Raw genomic sequence first — 18,592 nt, forward strand, 5'->3', positions numbered from 1 at the left:
TTTCGGAGCATTTCCGGCTGTTTTTGCGGGGAAGAGGCGCTAGTATAGAGCAGGCCATACACAATCGTCCTGTAGCGATGAAGAACCAATTGACCGCATTGAACATACCAAGTCCAAATCGAATGATCCCCCGGTATTCAAGAAATTAAGTGAAGAACAAGGTTAAACTGGAAGTCAAATAAGCCCAATTTTCAGTCGGTCGGAACGATGTTCCGCGCAGTAATCTTAGTTTGCGGATCTATTTGATTCTACTGCGGTTCTGTTTAATACTCGTAAGTCGGGTGCTTAGATCCTCCTTGTGGGTATATATGTATCGTCAAGTACATTGACGCAGCGATATAAGGACCATCTAGACTATTATAATAACTAATATGCCATTGCCTTTACTGTACTGCTTGGGTAGTATAGGCCGATATCGGACTCTCGGATCTCAGTCTTTCCATGTCGAGCTTTCCACGATACAACCATCAGATTTTCCAAGGATAGAGGATATTCAAATATCCCTCTGCAGATTTATTTCTCCGACCCCTACCACTGGTTTATATACCATCTCATTGCTGCATTGATAAGATGCCACCCTTGTCGGGTAGCTTTCTCGATCAGGCATGCGAATCCCGTTGTGCTTCGTGAATCCCGTTAGCGCCAGATAACGTTTCTCCCCCGCACCATACCTGTGCGTTTCACCATGGCGAATTTCATCGCCTTTGACAGCCGCATATCCAGCAATCAGTGATGCGGCGAGTGAAAAAATCCCGTAACGGATGCGCAAGGTGCAAAAGCAAACGAGTCAGTGATTTTGGTTTTGCTTGCTTGTGCGGGTTCCTCGTGCTAACTTACTAGAACAGGTCAAGTGCGGAGAGGAAAAGCCGCATTGTAGTCGCTGCACTCGACTTGGGGTCCGATGCCCTGGCTACGTTAAGTCACTTCGCTGGGTTACCAAACATGAGGAGCAAAGCCCTGGTGCATCGTCGGAATATAAAGCTACTAGTCCTGCGCCATCGTCCTCGCAAGCCCCTCGGCGACTATCTGCGTCCATCGAGGATGCAGTCTCTGTAGATATCCCCAATCCGGGCCCAACCCATGATGAGCCAGATGCTGTCGGATTCGATATTGATGGCTCGGTAGGCCTTTGCGACAATCTTTGGGATCTCCCTGGAAGTACTGGAAATCGATCACTTCCGGAATTGACCGATCTTTGTCCCCAGGCCGAAGCAGTATCAGCATCGGGCTTTCCAGAACCCCAAGATCCATTAATATATGACTTCACCTCAACTGGAGATACTGCCGCAGACTTATCTCATTTCCTGTCTCTAATTGGCCCATCTCAGGACGAACCAGTCAACAATGGTAGTGTGTATCAAGGCTTTTCGCCCTCAACTATAATACGCAGTTATCCACCAGCCGGGCAGCGATCTCCCCGACGCGACGTCATGTCAATATCTCGCCCATTAAATAACCCATCATGGACACTGATCGAGTATTATTTCAAAGAAGTTGCAGCGTTATTCTCTAGCTATGACAGCCAGATGAACCCATTCCGTACAACGGTCTCTCGACTATGGGGCTCATCGCTAGCAATGTGTCGTACAATGCAAAGCATGGCAGCTGCAACACTAGTCAACGACTTTCCACAATTTGGACCAATGGGTAAAAAGATGCGCGACGAAGCCGTGGATATAATAACCCGCGAAGCAGTCATGGATGACAAGTCGTTGTTGGCGCTTCTCATGCTTGGGCAGACAGCCAGCTGGCACGATTCAAATGACCTAGGAATTCCATTCTTCAATCTGCTCCGGAAGCAGATGAACTCAATATCTTCAGGCTCCACGCCACATGGGATCGGCTTCAACAAAAGCGCCAGCAATAATTACCGTTTCTTCGAAGAAGCGCTCATCTATTGGGAAATGCTCTTGTCATTCGTCGCAGACAATGGCACTATGGTTCTATCTGACGATACATCATATGTGAGCGAATCGCTAGTTTTGCAACGCGTACCACATCCATGGACAGGCATTGCCCGAGATACACAATTCACAGTCCATGAAGTAGGCCGACTTGTCCGTCGAGAGCGCAAACGTATCTGCTCTCGGAAATTCACATCACAAGATGATATCACACGTGCACAAATAGCCATGGAAAAGGCACGCGAACTGGAAGACCGCTTGTTAAGCCTTGCTCACCCTACCGAAGCCGAGATAGTCAGCCCGGGAGACGACGAAACACCAGTCTGGCACCTTCTCACAATGGCAGAAGTATACCGCTGTACCGGATTAATGCAGCTTTATCGCGTGTTCCCAGATCTACTTCGAACACGTCTCCCCAATCCCGAAGAGAGTCACTTCTCAGATCTGGCCGACACAGCACAGAGTGACCCATTCTTTCCAATTGATTTGGATAGTATGGATCTCTCGCTCAATTTCGGAGATACTACCCAAGGAACTACATCAAATAAAAACCAATCAACAAACCCGCATTACCACAGCCATTCCCCATCAATATCCTCACATACTATCAACCTTTTCCCACCTTCCGAACCCCATCACCAACCCCCTACATTCGTAGCCCAAGAAAGCCCTGCCGACTCACTATACGACGCCTGGCTCACCGAGTTCGCAGTAACTCTTATTTCTCGCCTAAAGACCATTCCCCTTGAATCCCGCACGCGATGCCTTCAACCATTACTTCTCGTTGCCTCATGTAGCGAACTCCGCCTACCCAGATCATCAGCCGGACAATCGAATGACGAATTTGAAGAAAATCAAGATAATACATCCAAACAACCTAGATCTGGAACCGAGACACCGAATGTATCCATGGAAACTATCGAGGTCTCTCGAACACGCAAATTTATACTAGGTCGTCTTACTTCCTTCCTTCACGTTTTACCGCCGAAACCTATCAATGTGTGTTTACGACTTGTGAGGGAGGTATGGAGGAGGATGGATGCTGGGGACACAGACACATACTGGGTTGACATTATGATTGAGAAAGGATGGGAGACTACAATGGGTTGAAACATATGTTAAGGGTTGTAAGATCAAATGACAATGATGAAATAATAGTAGCATTCTGGTCTGAGTCCGAAAAAGGATCGATCTTAAGACTGCACTTTGCACATTAATACAGACTACTAGGTAAAATAACTTGAAACCTGGAATGGTAGATTCAATGCTTGAACCTTCCAACTTGAATCCCGAACCCGAAGTCTTCGTGATACTTATACCAACACCCCAACACAGGCAATCTCCATACGAAACACCCTCTATCCTCAAAAAGAATCAGTATAAACCTCAATAACAGCCCCTTCCACAAAATTCTTCCATCCCAAAAACCTCGCTTGCGGAATAATCGAAACTCGATCATCAGCCCGTAACTGTCTCATCCAACTGTGACCCACGCCCTGATCCGAGTCTTGATCTCCACGATAAACAATCCGGTGATGCTTCGTCTTCGCACTCCCATAAACATTCTCTACAATCCTTACCTCGGTATCACTCAATAACTCCTCTCTTCCAGAGGGTCTTTCAATGCCTACATCGAACCAAGTCGGAGAATCTTCGTAGTTGTCTGTTCCCGATTCAAAATAATAGTTGAATTCTTGATCATGGCTCCAGATATCGATGATAATTTTCTTCACGGGGAAGTTGTTGCCTTGAATAGGGTTGGATTGTAGATATGGGTGTCTATCCCGGCCAGTATCTGAGTTGTAGGCGATTGTGTGTTTTCTGGATACACGCGATAGAAGCCAGTATTCTGCATGGTGTAGTATGCTTAATCCGAGTTCGGATGGGAGGATTTCATTAAAGATGTTGAGGACGGCGATAGCATCGTCGGAGTTTCTTGGGTAGTAAATGATGGGTTGGCAGGTGAGAGAGGATGATTCCAGATTGGGATTTGAGTCCTGGGTGGTGGCTGCAGTGGAGGTTGAGTGGCTGAGTACCATGGCTCTTTTGAGAATGTCTTTATGATTTATACAGTCAATAGATACCAGGTCTGCAAGTCGAGCGACCTAGGATTTGATATTTGTGATACTATGTACCCGAAAGCGAGTAGACGAGTAGTTGGGGGAGGGCGGGGTCGTGTAACAACCCCTCATCGAGCCTCAATATTTCTCACTAAATCTCAGTATAAACATTTGAAATATAAGGATGATGGGGTGGGAATATAATAGTGTTAACATGTGGTAAAGGGGAGTAAAAGCTCTATATTAGCATGATCCTAAAACATTATATAGAAATGTGCTACTTAGAGGCTGAGTGTACGACTAGTACCTTACCGTGTTACTAGCCTTGTGAGTATTATGAACAAGCGCTGAATACTTAGACAATTTGAAATTATCTCATATTTGTATTATCTCGTAGGACGAAAACTTTAAACAATGCAAAAACAGCCCAGTAGGTTAGATATTAGGACACTTTACGACGAATAGAGAGATGTAGAGTTTTCTGTATTTATTCCCTTTACGACCAAACCTATATTAACAAATATATATCATTGTGAACATTATCAGTTGCATATGGACTTCTGCTGCCCCATAAAATACCTTTCTCGTCATATGTCGCGAGATCTGGTACTCAAGACTGAGGGGAACATTGACCGAACTGAAGCAATAAAATAGCTAAAGTAACACGAAGAATTAGAGGTAATTACTACAGGCACCAGTGAGCTGTCAAGGACCCAAAAATAAAATCATTTTCGCCTCAAAGGCACAAGGCTACAAAAAGCGGCCCTGGGGGCCACAGCTCAAACGACAAAGCGGACGATCTCCGCTCAAAAAATGAAGGAGCCGCAGGATCGAAAAGAGCCGAAATTACAGTCATTCGGAATTTTGTCGGCCTCTAGTCGATTTTCAGTCTAAAATTGGATCGAATCATACCGGATGATCCGGTCGGTTAATCCGATCAATTCAATCTGATCTAGCGATGTACACTCAAGCCTTTTTTATTGAACTTCAATCTTATGGAAGGTCATGTGCTGGGTGTATAAGAATATGATCAACTGGGACTCTATTTTATACAAAATATGCAGTGCTGGTGAGAGTCAAAATAGTTACCGGCTACGATTGTCTGCGATTGGTCCGAGAAAGGCCCGGGGTATAAAATGTAGAGTCAAATTGACTGAAAAGAAGGAGAGGGATATATTAAAATAAAGATGAACGATTTTGTTACATCATAAAGAGCATAGACTTCATAAAACGAAAGTCAACGAACATCATGATGCTATGTTGCAAGCTTCACCATTGCAGACACAAGCGATACTCAAAAAGTCTATATAAGTCGCTGCGCGAAACCGATGCAAAAATCTCAACTTAGAAGACGGTACCCTTGACCTGTGGCTTCTTGTCCAGATGAATGTTCTTAATGAGCATAGTGCAAGGAATAGCAAGGACCATGATACCAGTACCAATGGAAAGCAAACGCAGCTCAGCAAAGCTGTAGGCCTTCTGAATAGCGATTCTAGTAGGAGTGCCAACGGCATACTTGGTCTGCTCAGTGAGCGAGCCGTAGATGCTATCGAAGTCAGACATGGCTGACTCGGGGAGGTATCTCTCCAGTGCAACGGGGAAAGTGTACTCCCAAACAGCGGTACTGATGGTAAGACCAGCACTGCCACCGATTGTACCAACAACGTTGAGCAAGGCAAGAGCCGAGGCAATGTGCTGGTGGTCAACAGCAGCCAAGATAGAAAGCTGCTCAACGATAATGAATACTGAGCCGCCGATGGCAATGAAGATCTGACACATGATCTGGTACCCGACACTCTGACCTTCCTTGCGGAAGTAGATCATTAGACCTTGAGCAAAGATGTAGAGAGGGACAGCGATGTACAGAAGCCACTTGAAACGGCAGGTCTTGGCAATAATACCACCAACGAGGAATAGCAGGAGACCCGAGACAATATCGAAGATATGATTGATCCATCCAGCCTGGGTGGGAGTCAAAGCGTTAACAACCTGCAAGAAGGAAGTGAAATAGTAGTTCCAGCAGTAGTAGGAAAGCTGGTATGTCGCATCCAGGCAACATGCTCCAATGACGGTACGGTCACGAATGTAAGCGATATCCAGGAAGGGAGTTGTTGAAAAGAATTTCTCCCAAATGGCGAAGAGGAAGAGGAAGCAGAATCCAACCACGAGCATGGCAATGATGTAACCAGTCTTCCAGCCATCTGGTGCGTAATCGGCAATATCAAAGGGAAGCTCGAACAAAACCAAACCAGCGGTGAAGATGAAAACACCGATCACTGTACATAATTAGTATTCGAATCCTCATCTAAAAAAGGAAAGAGTGTAGGTGGTTGGAAATACTTACAGTCAAATTCCTTAGTCCAGTAAACAACGCTTTCCAAGAATGTGCGACCACTGGACTCGTGAACCATGTGTCCCTCCTTCCGAGCCTTGCCGATTTGATGTCTCAATGTAAAGAACAGAGGAAGAGCTGTAAGAGGGAAGATGATGGCCCATGTACCAAAACCCCATCGCCAGCCCTCGCCAGACAGATCGTAGAACTCGTTTCCAACCTTGGGACCAGCGAATGCGGTAATGATGTATGGTGAAGATGTGAAAGCGTACGCAAAAGCTCGGTTCTTAAGCTTAGTCGAATCAGCCGTAATAACATCGACACAGTATTCCATACCACCGAAGCCAAGCTGGTAGAAGACCTAAAATAGACCATTATTAGTGATTTTGAATCTAGACAGGCCAATGAGGGGGGAAATCGTACATATCCAGCACAGTAGATACTGAATCCATTGCAGGAAGCCATCAGAATCAGACCCAGAGTGGCAAAGCAAGTCATGAGCAGGAATGCCTCCGCACGACCCCATGTGTCACACAACTTAGCAGTTGGAACATAGACAGCGGCAGTACAAGCATCAGCAATAGCCGTAGGCAAACCAGAAAGGGAGTGGAACTCCCAGTAACTAGCGACATAGGGAGAAATAGTGTCGTAAACGGATGACTGGAATGCATTTACAAAATACAAGAACCACATGCTATAAAGTTTAGAGGTTAGTCTCCAGTCAAGACCTCCAATTTGTGACACAGAGTATTAGAGAAACATACTTGATAAAGACCAACGCAAGAGTAGTCTTAGACCAGGTTAATGTCAGTGCCTCGGCATCAGCAACACCACGCTGCAGACCAGGCTCAGGTAGCTCAGCGCCATTCTCATTAAGTGGAGTGACGAAGTTGGTAGTATGAGGATCCTTCTTCTCTAGCTCTCCTGCTTCCGGTGTAGCATTACCAGTGTCAACAGACGAGCTTCTCGTTTCATCCGGACCACGACGACCAAACCAAACGCGAGCCCTGCGCAGCAAGGGCCGGAACTGCGTAACCGCCATTATATCAGGTGGTCAACGCCGACAAGAGAAAAGTATATAAGAAAAGAAAAGGAATGGAATAGAAGACGGAAGGAAGGAAATAGTCTCCCGGAAAAGGCGAGATATGAGCAACTTAAAACATTTAACAGTCCCGAAAAGAACGAAGGACAATCTTTTACCCTTATGGAACAAAACCAGCGAAGTCGGATAACGAAAAAAGACAGAAAAAAGAAAAAAAAAAAACAATACAGCACGCGCAGACGAAGGACCAACTAAAACCGGGGTTAATCTAGCTATGAACGATGATTTGCTCGGAGCAAGCGAATGGAACAAATTGCCCCTCTCGACAATGCACCATAGCTCCACCGGGGAACTAACAGGTAACCAGAATGTAAAATAGAAAAATCGAATTTGCGTTCAGCTTAACCTGAGACCAGGATTGATCGGCGCCAAGAGCCCGGTGATGGGTGGGTCGATAGGCCACTCATAAGACTTGCCCGCCATTCCTAGGTTCGAGAAGACGAATTTTGTTGCGTAAAGGAAATGGAGATACGTTTGAAACTTGTTTGCGATGGAGAGTACTCCGTAGTGTATATCTTAAATCGATCTAATCAATCCTGGCGTGTATAGCGGCCGAAAGAAACCAGGAAAACTGCTTAACCGGATACTCGCAGTTAACCGGAAGTCCAGGGATAGTTGGATGATGTTGATCATATCAAACATTTGCGACACAGGGAAAAAAGGACTTAAACTGACTTCTATCTCCAAGGTATTAAACCTACAATCACAACACAGAATCTACAACATAATCAATCTCCTACTCAAGATCTAATCAGATGCCCGATCTTATCTCATGTGGCAAGTTGACCAACTCTCAACCAGGGCCGTTCGCATAGTGCGGCGTAGAGAAAGGGATTATGTGGATCCATGTGGATCCAACCCCGTAGACCCTGAAATATGAATGGATGACGCATTTCGAGTCCAACGTATTGGCCCCCTTTCGTTGCACATCCTTTACGACTTTCGTTCGGATTTTCCGTAACAGCGGGAGATTAAATGTGGAACAAAGCCTGATCAGCAATGGAATTTTCTCGGTTCTCGCGCATCAGACCGGTAAAACTCGTAAGAGATTTCGTGGAAGTCGTCGTTATCAGATCTCCTGCGCCCCGGGGGCCATCGGGGTTATGTCTTGGACCGATCAGCCCACCATACTTGACAGGGATCATGGATAGTTGTGTTTCACCTGGGTGATTCTTGAGAAAAGTGTACTTTTTGTTTTCTGCTGCTTTTATGTGCTCTGAATCTTTCATAGGGACCTGTCCTTATAATGCTGCCCAGTGCCCAGGGCGATCATTGCTCGGCCAGTGCTTGTCTATATTAAAAGGAGGAAAAAAGCTTTTGTACGGAGTCAGGCTACACACCATCGTGGCGTTTACCAACCAATTATGAACCCTCCGATTGATCTATCCGCCTAGTGCTGACTTGGCAAATGCAAGGACACACTAAATGTCACTAAGCTTCGATTTAAGCCCGGTCGCTCGGTGCTCCAGAGACTAAGCCCGCCACCACCGAACTAAGCGCGCCCCAAAAACAAGACCCTGATATTGTCTCAGTCACGATGGAGACCATATCAATTAAGACGGTTTTCGGCGGCTTTTGTGTTAAAAGGATCCACGAATGAACAAATGTTGTGTTTATGTGCTCTGGGACAGGGTGGGTGCGTTTCGGTCATAGTACCTTAAGTTAAGGGACCCGACCGACAGAACAACTTGAAGTAACCTTCAACTTTGGGACGACGAGAATAGATAGATGGGCGAGAGAATATTAAACATCAACACAGGATAATTGGGACAATACTCACTGTAGTCGAACCTTCACATCTAGTCTGGCCTTGTTGTATGCGTGGAAGGGTTTCCTATTGGATTTCTTTAGCATTCTCAGCACTAGACATTGGTATGTATCACTAGTACCAAACTACAAGTTACATGGAAAATCGGAGCAACTGGCAAGTAAAAATCATGAATATATCAGGCCAAATAGAACTATGTACAACAATCACTTTTCGGAGTTTTCATCACTCATCACGGGTCTCACCGCTGAGACAGGGTATCGTCTAGTCATCTCGAGGGGGAATTCCGTATCAAATCATCGATCTATCCATTACCCATTCCAAACGGTCATCAAAAAAACATAAGTCGTTGAAAGCTTTACAGCTGCTCGACCCAGGGGGCAACGCCCGCCTGCATCTGGTTCAACCACTTGACGAGCTCAATGAGCTCAGCGCGGCGCTCATCCTCAAGCTGGTCCTCGTCACCAGTCAGCACAGTCTGGAAGACAGGCAACAGGCGAGGGGTGAGCTCGCGGATGGTAGCATCCTCCCACTTGTACATCTGGCAGATCATGCGGTACAGTGGCTCGTTCTCCTCGTAGTCGTTCTTGAGGGGCAAGATGTCAACCAGGACGGGCAGAACATCCTTGGTAGGGACAGCCTCACGGTTACGGAGGATCATGCGGCTAACACAGCCAGTGGCGTTGTCCTGCAGGCGGGAAACGCTCATCTGCAAGCACTGCTCGAGGCGGCTGAGGATGGCGGGGTACTCTTGGGTAAGCTCGTCGCCAGCGTTGGAGTGCTCGACCAGGCGGCCAACAGCGTAGGCGGCGTTGGAGCGGGTCTGGGGGTCTTCATCACCGAGACGGTGCAGGAGGAGCTTGAGAAGAGTGGGGGTGAGGGGGGTAACGGAGCCACCCATACCGTTGATGCACTCAGCAAGAACACCGACGGCGGTAGCGCGCTCAAGGGCCTCGCTACTGCTAGCGAAGCGGAGGATGGTCTTCTCGAACACCTTCCACAGCTCAGAGAAGCTCTGGCCGAGAGCGGAGGCCATACCAGAGACGACATCAAGGGCAGTGTCAATCACGACCCAGTCGAACTCGGAGGTCTCATCACCAGCCTCTTCCTCGTCCTCGAACTCCTGCTGGCAGGGGTGCTTCTTGCCGATAATGTCAGTGATCTGGTGGATCACGTTGGTAAGCACCTTCTCATCGGCGATGAGAGCGGGACCACAGAAGCGGAGGTTCTCGGCCATGTTGCGGTTGATATCGGCGACAGTAGCACTAGCGTGGATATGTTAGCGAATGTACGCCAAAGATTGTCCAACAGGAATGATAAGGGGTATTTAAATATTCATCAGTCGTGATAAACGCGGTTCACATCACGCGTGCTCTTTGGCACGTCAAAGTGAGCTGGGTTAAGCGATAGGACTCATCTTCTGAATATGGGAATGGTGGTGAAGGGGAAAAGGCTAAGAATGAAAATAGACAAAAATAAAACAAGGAAACGTACCGGTCCTCCTCCTCAGTCCACATCTTTAGGGTGGCGGTCATGAGGATCTCACCGAACTTCTGGACCTCCTTAGCGGGCTGAACCTGCAAGGGAAGGCCAGGCTGCCATTTGGCCATTTGACCATTCTCCTCAGCGATGGCGAACAGCATAGCGTAAGAGCGGTGCAGGGTGCTGATGGTGCTCTTGCGGACACCCTCGTAGTGGTGGTCAGCGAGGGGCATAACCTGCTCAATGGTCTTCTCAAAGAAGGGCAGGAAGGCACTGCGGGTGTGGGTAACAAGGTCACCAATAACCTCAACAGCGATCTCCTTCTCAAGAGCGAGAGGAGTGGTAGCAGTGAGATCATCCCAAGCATCCTCATCGTCATCCTCGATGTCGATGTCCTCGATCTCGCCGTCGAACTCGTCATCATCGTCAGCACTGGCAACTCTGACCTTGTGGCCGGCAACAGTCACTTCCTGGCCAACAAGATCCTTGCCGTGCTCACCAAGGGAGACATCCAGATCGGTCTCATCTTGCTCGATACAAGCAAAGAGGCCCTTGACAGCACCCTCAAGGAATGGGGAGAAGTGCTCGCCGTACACCTTGGACATGGCACCCCAGAAGATGTAAGTGCTCTCCTTGAGGCGGGAGTGACCAAGGTCCAAGGCCTCTTCGGTGGCGCGCATCAAAGGCTCAACGTAGGGCTGGTAACGCTCAGGACCGGCGGCAGCAGCCATCTCGCCCATGGCGTCAGTGACGCTAGCGCGGAGGTCGAGCTCCTCCTCACTGTCCTTGACAGCGGCGAACTCCTGCAGCAAGTGCATGGAGTCGTCGAAGAAGGGGAGGAAAGAGTCGCCAGAAGAAGAGGCGAGGGAGCCAAGAGCACCAGCAGCGAGGGACTTGATCTTGAAGTCAGGGTGCTTGAAAAGGTTGTGCAGAATGGGGACAAGCTCGGACTGGTAAGGGGCAACGTCGTTCTCATCAAGACCATCAACAACAGCGTCAATGGCGCTGATGCCAGCCTTGAGGATGTCGACGATGGGGCCCTCCTCTTCACCCTTGTACTCCTGGATGGCAGTAGTAAGGTTCTGGAAAAGCAGGGGCATCAAAGCCTGGTGCTCAGCGGCAAGGTCCTCGGCCAGATCATCGGCCAAACGGGCAACAGTGTGCAAAGAAGCCATGCGGACCTTGTATTCCTGGTCGGCGAGAAGGCGCAGGACCATGGGGAAGATGTCCTTCATCTGAGTGCTGATGAAGTCAGGAGCACCCTCAACACACATACCCAAAGCGAGGATACCGGCGCGGCGGTAGTTGGCGTCGTTGCTGTTGAAGTACTGGCCAAGGGCCTGGAGCAGAGGAACGACAACCTGGGCGGGGGGGAGGCTTTGAGAAAGCAAGTCGAGGAAGGCCAGAGCGGAGCGAGGAGCGGTGATATCGTCATCGGCGGAGGAATCGTCATCGAGCTCGGTGACAATGTGCAAAGCAGTGCGAGTGAGCTGCTCACCAACACGCAGACCCTGGATCTTCATCTTGCGGTACTGGATAACCTGCATGAGGAAGCTGATGGCCTGGGTACGGACATCCTCATCGGCCGAAGTGTTGGCGGCGATCTCGTTCATGAAGATAACCAGGTCCTTCAGGTGGATCGTGAGGAGAGAGGGGTCACAGCCCAGAAGGGTCTGGAAGACCTCGAATGCCTGCATGATACGGTCCTCCTCGCTGGCATCGATGGCAGCCTTCAGAACATTGACCATGGAGGGGACCATGTTCTGGAAAGCCTTGACAGGAGCAGGGTGCAGCTCAGGCTCAATGTACATGGCCAGCTTGCTGAGAGCCAGAAGGGTGTTGATGCGGACCTCGGCGCTCTCGGGATCCTGGATGGTCTTTCCGAAGAGGGTGAAGAGGTCATCGAACTTCTCCTCGAAAGTCTCACCCAGGGTTTCCAAAATGGTGAAGAAGATGTAGATGGCAACGGCACGCTCATCCTGGTTGCCGCTATCGGCAGCGCGGAGGAGCAGGTTGGGCAGATCACCCCACTCACCGTCGTTCAAATCGATCTTGGCGACAGCTGAGATGATACGAGCGATGGAGTGGCGGACCAGAGAAGAGCTCTCGCCCATAGTGGAACGCAGGAGCTGCTCACGAATCTGGGGCTTCTGGTCGGCGGCAACCTTGAGCCAGTGCTTGGAAACCAGGCTGCGAGCCTCGACGGCCGCGAGTTGGCGAAGCTCTTGGCTCTCATGGGCAGTGGCGATCTGGATGAGGAAAACGAGGGATTCAGGCTGGCCGTAGAATTCCTTCTGCAGGACACCGGTCGCTTCCTTCACGTCACCCTGGGCAGCTAGAAGGTGTTAGCTTTGGGACAAAAAATATCTCAGTAATCGAATCAATCAGAAACTTACGATCCAGGATGACCTGCAATTGCTGCAGGAATCGTTGCTGATCCATTCTGGCGATTGTATGATGTGGTTTCACAAAACCCTTTTGTTTCGTTGTTCACTGAAAAATCCTGTGTGGATAGGAATTGAAGGCGGTCTCAGCTGCTACACTATGGTAGTTGTAAAGACAGCAAGACGGGGAGCAGCTTGTCAAGACAGACAAACAGCTCACTTGGGGTATCACAAAGAAACAACAACGAAAAGAAAAGGAAGTAAAGGAAGGAGAGGATGGTGGGGGTATGAGAGAAAAAAAAAATAACGCGGCAGAAAAAAAGTTTCATAGGGGGTGGACCTGGTCACCTGATTGGGATTAGCGTGGAGGGACCGCGGGTTAACGATTGGGCGAAATCATCAACACCAACACACCAACTTGGGCAGACGCCAGGTCTTGCTTGGGTCGCGAAGCGCGTTAGGGTTTCAAAGAGGTGGAGGAAAAAATGCGCTATCAGAGGCTTCCCAAGGTTTCAGTGACGACCTCGAATTCTGGGTATCCGAATACTCCCATATTTACGGTCGCATCGAGAGCTACATCCATGTAGTTGTGGTACAAAGAAACAATTTGCGATCTGCTATTCAAGTTCCCGGGCGAACGGTACTTTTCTAACACATGTACACATAGCTCAATGCCATTCCTTAGGTAGGGATGTGTGGACAGACCTGTAAATATATGTGTGCAAATATGTGTAGAAGAGTAGATATTCTCAACTCTTGACTACAGTATGTATGTATCCATAGTAGTTCAAGTTGCGGGAAATGGCTTGAGATTCAATTAGTAAGGACGCTTATTGGTATATAATCAATTCCATGACCGAAAGCAACTCATAAGAAAACACTTCTGCTTCATCGAAAGTTTTGTTGCGCCGATACTCCAGGATATATGAAGTTATTCCCAGTTTGCTGGAAGGTTCCTTCAATCCATCGAGATATCTCGCTAGCTATCTGGTCACTATTCTTCTCCAGGAACATCATGTGCCCATTTCCTCGGATTTCGACGCTGGGAAGTTGCAAATGTTCCACATGCATTCCTGCCTGTCGCATATATTGCACTGTACACCCGTCATACGACGCATGGAAAGACGACTCCCCCGTTACGAAGAGTACTGGGAAGCGTGATAAACTGACCAGCTGTCGCGGGGGAGGGTTGTCTGCCTGCAAGATGCAGTCTAAACTATCTGGCACACTAGAGCCATACATCACTCGAGTAATATCACGTTCAGGATCATCAACTGCTGGCATATATTTCAGAGGAGTATCACTCAGACCATATGCACGCGCAGGCTTCGCAACAAAGAAGTCCGGATTTTGAAAAGGCGGGCCAGATGGTTCAACAGCTACAATCGCATGCACGAGATGTGGTGCTTCATCTGCAATTGGCCAGGCCATAGATCCACCCTGAGAGTGCGCGATCAAGATAGCTGGCCGATTGATATCGTTGAGGAGAGCAGCGCCGGCAGCTCGCATCATTGTTTCCTGGACAACATGGTCCGCCAGCGATGGGACGGTGGATGCATAGTAGGCATCGAATATTGGATCTCCTATGGTGCCGTTTCCGGGCCACTGCGTGTGCGTCGTGCTTTGCGGCCAAATGCTGTGGTGTGCTGTGGCTGTGAAAAGCCGCTGCAAGGCCTCAGCGCTGAACTTTTTTTGTTTCATTACCCTCTCCATCTGCAATGGGCTCCGACCTCGGGCAGCCTGGTCAAGTAGGTAACATTCATAGCCTTTAGAGAGGAAAAAAGAGGCCCAGCCAGGTTCTCCATCCGGCTTGTTGAGCCAGTTCTAGGCAGCTGTTAGCATCCACTTTGTACGCAAAATTTCCTGAACTTGCATACAGTTGCAGTCTGATCGGCGCCGTGGATGAAAACAATCGGATAAGGTTGTGTAGGACCGGAGATAGGCGTCAAACGCTCCACATATATCTGGTCTGTCATAGTGTGCTCGCCATCGCTTCTTTGAATGTAGCGCCCGCCAGTGTAGAAGTAGGATCGAATATGGGGGATTTCTATGGCAGCGCACATGAAAGGAAGGACCAGAGCTCGAGCCAGTGTTTTGTAAAACATTTTGTGATGTTAACCTCCAAGAATTGTTTGAGATGCACTACTAGTAAGTAGAGGGAACCTTGAAACTTATATCTTGAAAAATAAACAATAACAAAAGATAATAGTAATTTCAAATACTATTAATGAATACATCCTTTCAGGATCCCAAGGGTGCATCACTCACAGACAATACCCCCTACATTTGTGAGATAGTGCACGCCACCTTTGGGCGGTGCATGGGCGGTGCAAAGGGGGCGTGCACGGTTAGTGGGAAATCGGGATCGTAGTTATGCGACATAGCATCTCGTGTGTGGAAATCTAGAATTGCGCCACATCTTTGGGAAGGATACAGTTCTCCATACTTGCAATAGATTCACAGTTAGTATTCTGATCGCGCCACAGGGCTGCCCCTATTCTTTCTTTCTATTATATAATTCTAACATACGCTTCCGATTCCTTATCCCTAGGTATACCGCAGTGTCGATGTATATTTTCCAATTTGGATGAATCCATACAAACTTGAACTTGAAATGCATTCAAGTTTGAAGTATTAGTTATCACCAACTCCCGAAATACGATTATTTATGCCTATATACAGTAGAATCGATCTACTGAGGCCTTAAATCATTATGAGAATGATACTTGTTGCCGATAAGTCCACTTTTAAATTGTGAGCTTCCATAGTAGAGTCGGTTCAAGCTCAAGTTCGGATGGCTAAGGACCTCAGGCCAACATGCACCAGACTATCCCTTGCTTGGTGAACCCCATGTCAGTGGACCCCCACTGAGCTCTCAGTGGGGGTCACATGACCAAGCTTCTTTGTTTACATCTAATATGTTACGCGGCTTACGCGGCCCATACAAACACACCCAACCTCCCCCTTTCAAAGATATATGCTCCCTTGGTCCAGCCACTGACATACAAATCTTTTCCAGAGGGAATCAAGGACCGATGGTGTAGAATATTGAGGAATGGCGCGTTAATCTAGAGCGTTGGACGTATGAGCTAAAAATCCATAAAATTACCATATTGGTACAGCAGTCGTCTACTTCATTAACTTGCGACACCATAGACTAGAAATCTCAAATTAGCTTACCCGGACTACTACTATCATAATATCGGGGCACGGTAGTCAGATGGAATGAACAACCTTGAACAAAGTAATTTTGCGTCTAGTCGGTCCTTTTCCTCCCGAGAGTTTCTTCCCGACTGAAAGAAGTCCCTCACCACCTTTTGAACTTGTACATTTACTACTTATGTCGTAACTCACCCTATGGACTCTTATGTATTTTCTGAATTTCCAAATCATAATCTCTTAGTGTTTCCCACTTTCAAGTATGGCCATTTTAACCACCCCTTTATGCGCCCCCTCTTACACCTCCTCGAGGGAATAATTTAATAAGAAACTCAGCGATAATGGAGGTACAAATGCTAAACTATTGTAAGAGCATCTACTCCGAGCCCCGATAAGCAGTGGGGTAGCCGCTATACCATGACTCCGTCCTACATACATAAAGCACCGGGATCTATAATTCAAACACCAACGTACCCTCGAATCCAACTAACACAACGTACGACAACCACATCACAAACCCACCGGAAACCAGAAGACCTTCCAAGCCTCGAAGAATAATATCCACAACCAAACTAATAAGAAAATGATCACTTTGCATTTTGATCCGGTGTTAAATGGGAATGATTAATCATGCGATCTGCCGCTGCACGCTTGAGGGATTCCGAGTCGATCACGCCTCCACGAATCACAAGCCACACTGGGCCCATGCCGCGCAGATCATCAAAGTGTATGGTTCACAATCCCAAAACATAATAGATATCACGATGTCTCCCAAGGTTGATTCCCCGCAGAGACAGACACGTTGAACTAGGAGTCAAAGTCAATAATAGCGAGTAGGAAGATGTTAAAATAGATAAAAAAAGAAATTTATTATCGGTTTAAAATAGTAGGAGCAAGTGACCATCCCCGATTTCGCAACAGGATACACGTCAGCCTTTCTATATAGAGGGCTCTTTCGCACTACTTGAAAGGATATTGAGGTTAAACAGATCTTTTTTCGTCACGCGATCACTCATATTGCCTTTCATAGCCATGCATACCACTTTGCTGAGTTTGTTCGCGTTTACTGCCCTCTCTACAGCACGACCAAATGTATACTTCATCCGACATGGCGAAAAGCCTCAACATGGCGGTATAGGTCTGAGTGATGATGGTCTCGAACGAGCAGAGTGTATTCGTGATATATTTGGGAGCCATTCAGGTTACGATATTGGATATATTATGGCTCAAAAGCCAAAGAAGAGTAAGTGGTTCTCCAGGGTATCAGACTTGAATATAAGCCCCCTCTTCCCCCAACTTGAAGGCTATAGACCAACAAAATCCTCTTCATCAACAGGCGGAAAGCGAAACCGACCGTACGAAACAGTGAGACCGCTCGCCGAAGACCTGGACATCAAAGTCGATATATCCTGCAACCGAGACGATCCAAAATGCGTCAAGAAGAGGATCAAGAAGTACAAGGGGGAAGGCAATATTCTAATTTGCTGGGAACACCATCGAATGACAGATCTGGTAGAAGCGCTTGGGAATGAAGATGCTCCAGAATATCCCGATGACCGGTATGTGCCCTCATTTTTTAGAGAATGGATATGCACAGACAACTTTGAAGATCTGATCCCTGACTTGAAATTACTAGGTTCGATTTAATCTGGACTATTTCCTACCCTTATAATGATATTACGGAGATAGTCAGCGAGAAATGTCCTGGGCTGGATTGATCTCCTGATAACTGGAATGTTCACGACACTCTATGAACGGAGTGGCAGAGTGATTATGATCTTTTTGGGAGCCGCATACATTTTCAGAGCTGGCTCTGTGTCCCTTGCATTAGCATTGTTAGGTTCTAGCGTTATAAACCCAATATTACTACGAATAATCCTTAAGTATCTGAATATCTTCAAATGATCTTCTATACCCTGCTATAACTAGACTATACATTTCCCTCTTGTTTATACTAGCGGGACCTTTCCCCTATTTTGTCCTCCTGAGATTTGTTGACTGCGTCGGTGTGTCGGCCGTCTCTCCAGAACTAGCCACATTATTTATACTGCAACTAACAGTTACAGGATGGATCGAAATCAGTTTCACCACTCGCACAGAGATGCTTTCTCGAACCCTTCTTCAAAACACGCCACATAGTCTGGCTTCTGGCTAGTCAGTTTCAATTCGTGTCTTGTATTGAAAGATCTTACCCCGGTGGTCATTTTCATACATTACTTGAAACGCATTGATACTGGCTCTAAGTAATTTAACACATCTACATTCTAGACCTACTGCGAACAGACTGAGCTGTCACATAGTCAAGTGACTGATGCGGTACCTTTAAATTACCCGGATCCGACTCCGGAACATAATAGGGGCAGATAATTTATTCGACCTCCTCCTTCCTTGACGCAGATAG

The 18,592-nt window shown here is 47.5% G+C and overlaps 6 protein-coding genes across 6 annotated transcripts; 2 read left to right on the top strand and 4 right to left on the bottom strand.

Annotated features, from left to right (window-relative positions):
• Positions 1-761: 761 nt before the first annotated feature.
• Positions 762-3,014, top strand: N7478_009351 (Zn(II)2Cys6 transcription factor; the record flags this gene model as incomplete). Its single annotated transcript, XM_056925565.1, has 2 exons — positions 762-786; positions 841-3,014. 2 exons carry the CDS (start codon positions 762-764, stop codon positions 3,012-3,014), a joined length of 2,199 nt encoding a protein of 732 aa, XP_056774935.1.
• A 254-nt stretch (positions 3,015-3,268) lies between these two features.
• N7478_009352 (uncharacterized protein) lies at positions 3,269-3,943 on the bottom strand (the record flags this gene model as incomplete). Its single annotated transcript, XM_056925566.1, has 1 exon — positions 3,269-3,943. The coding sequence occupies one exon, from the start codon at positions 3,941-3,943 to the stop codon at positions 3,269-3,271; it is 675 nt and encodes a 224-aa protein (XP_056774936.1).
• A 1,365-nt stretch (positions 3,944-5,308) lies between these two features.
• On the bottom strand, positions 5,309-7,338 carry N7478_009353 (Major facilitator superfamily domain general substrate transporter; the record flags this gene model as incomplete). Its single annotated transcript, XM_056925567.1, has 4 exons — positions 5,309-6,240; positions 6,309-6,657; positions 6,720-6,990; positions 7,061-7,338. 4 exons carry the CDS (start codon positions 7,336-7,338, stop codon positions 5,309-5,311), a joined length of 1,830 nt encoding a protein of 609 aa, XP_056774937.1.
• A 2,186-nt stretch (positions 7,339-9,524) lies between these two features.
• N7478_009354 (putative importin beta-4 subunit) lies at positions 9,525-13,090 on the bottom strand (the record flags this gene model as incomplete). Its single annotated transcript, XM_056925568.1, has 3 exons — positions 9,525-10,431; positions 10,661-12,983; positions 13,045-13,090. 3 exons carry the CDS (start codon positions 13,088-13,090, stop codon positions 9,525-9,527), a joined length of 3,276 nt encoding a protein of 1,091 aa, XP_056774938.1.
• An 830-nt stretch (positions 13,091-13,920) lies between these two features.
• On the bottom strand, positions 13,921-15,137 carry N7478_009355 (alpha/beta hydrolase; the record flags this gene model as incomplete). Its single annotated transcript, XM_056925569.1, has 2 exons — positions 13,921-14,856; positions 14,910-15,137. 2 exons carry the CDS (start codon positions 15,135-15,137, stop codon positions 13,921-13,923), a joined length of 1,164 nt encoding a protein of 387 aa, XP_056774939.1.
• A 2,086-nt stretch (positions 15,138-17,223) lies between these two features.
• Positions 17,224-17,909, top strand: N7478_009356 (uncharacterized protein; the record flags this gene model as incomplete). The annotated part of the gene is made up of 3 exons (XM_056925570.1): positions 17,224-17,434; positions 17,528-17,750; positions 17,828-17,909. The coding sequence occupies 3 exons, from the start codon at positions 17,224-17,226 to the stop codon at positions 17,907-17,909; spliced, it is 516 nt and encodes a 171-aa protein (XP_056774940.1).
• Positions 17,910-18,592: the final 683 nt, after the last annotated feature.

The sequence above is a fragment of the Penicillium angulare genome (assembly GCF_028827245.1).
Source record: "Penicillium angulare strain IBT 27051 chromosome Unknown utg000007l_segment0_segment0, whole genome shotgun sequence".
In the NCBI taxonomy this organism is placed as follows: domain Eukaryota; kingdom Fungi; phylum Ascomycota; class Eurotiomycetes; order Eurotiales; family Aspergillaceae; genus Penicillium; species Penicillium angulare.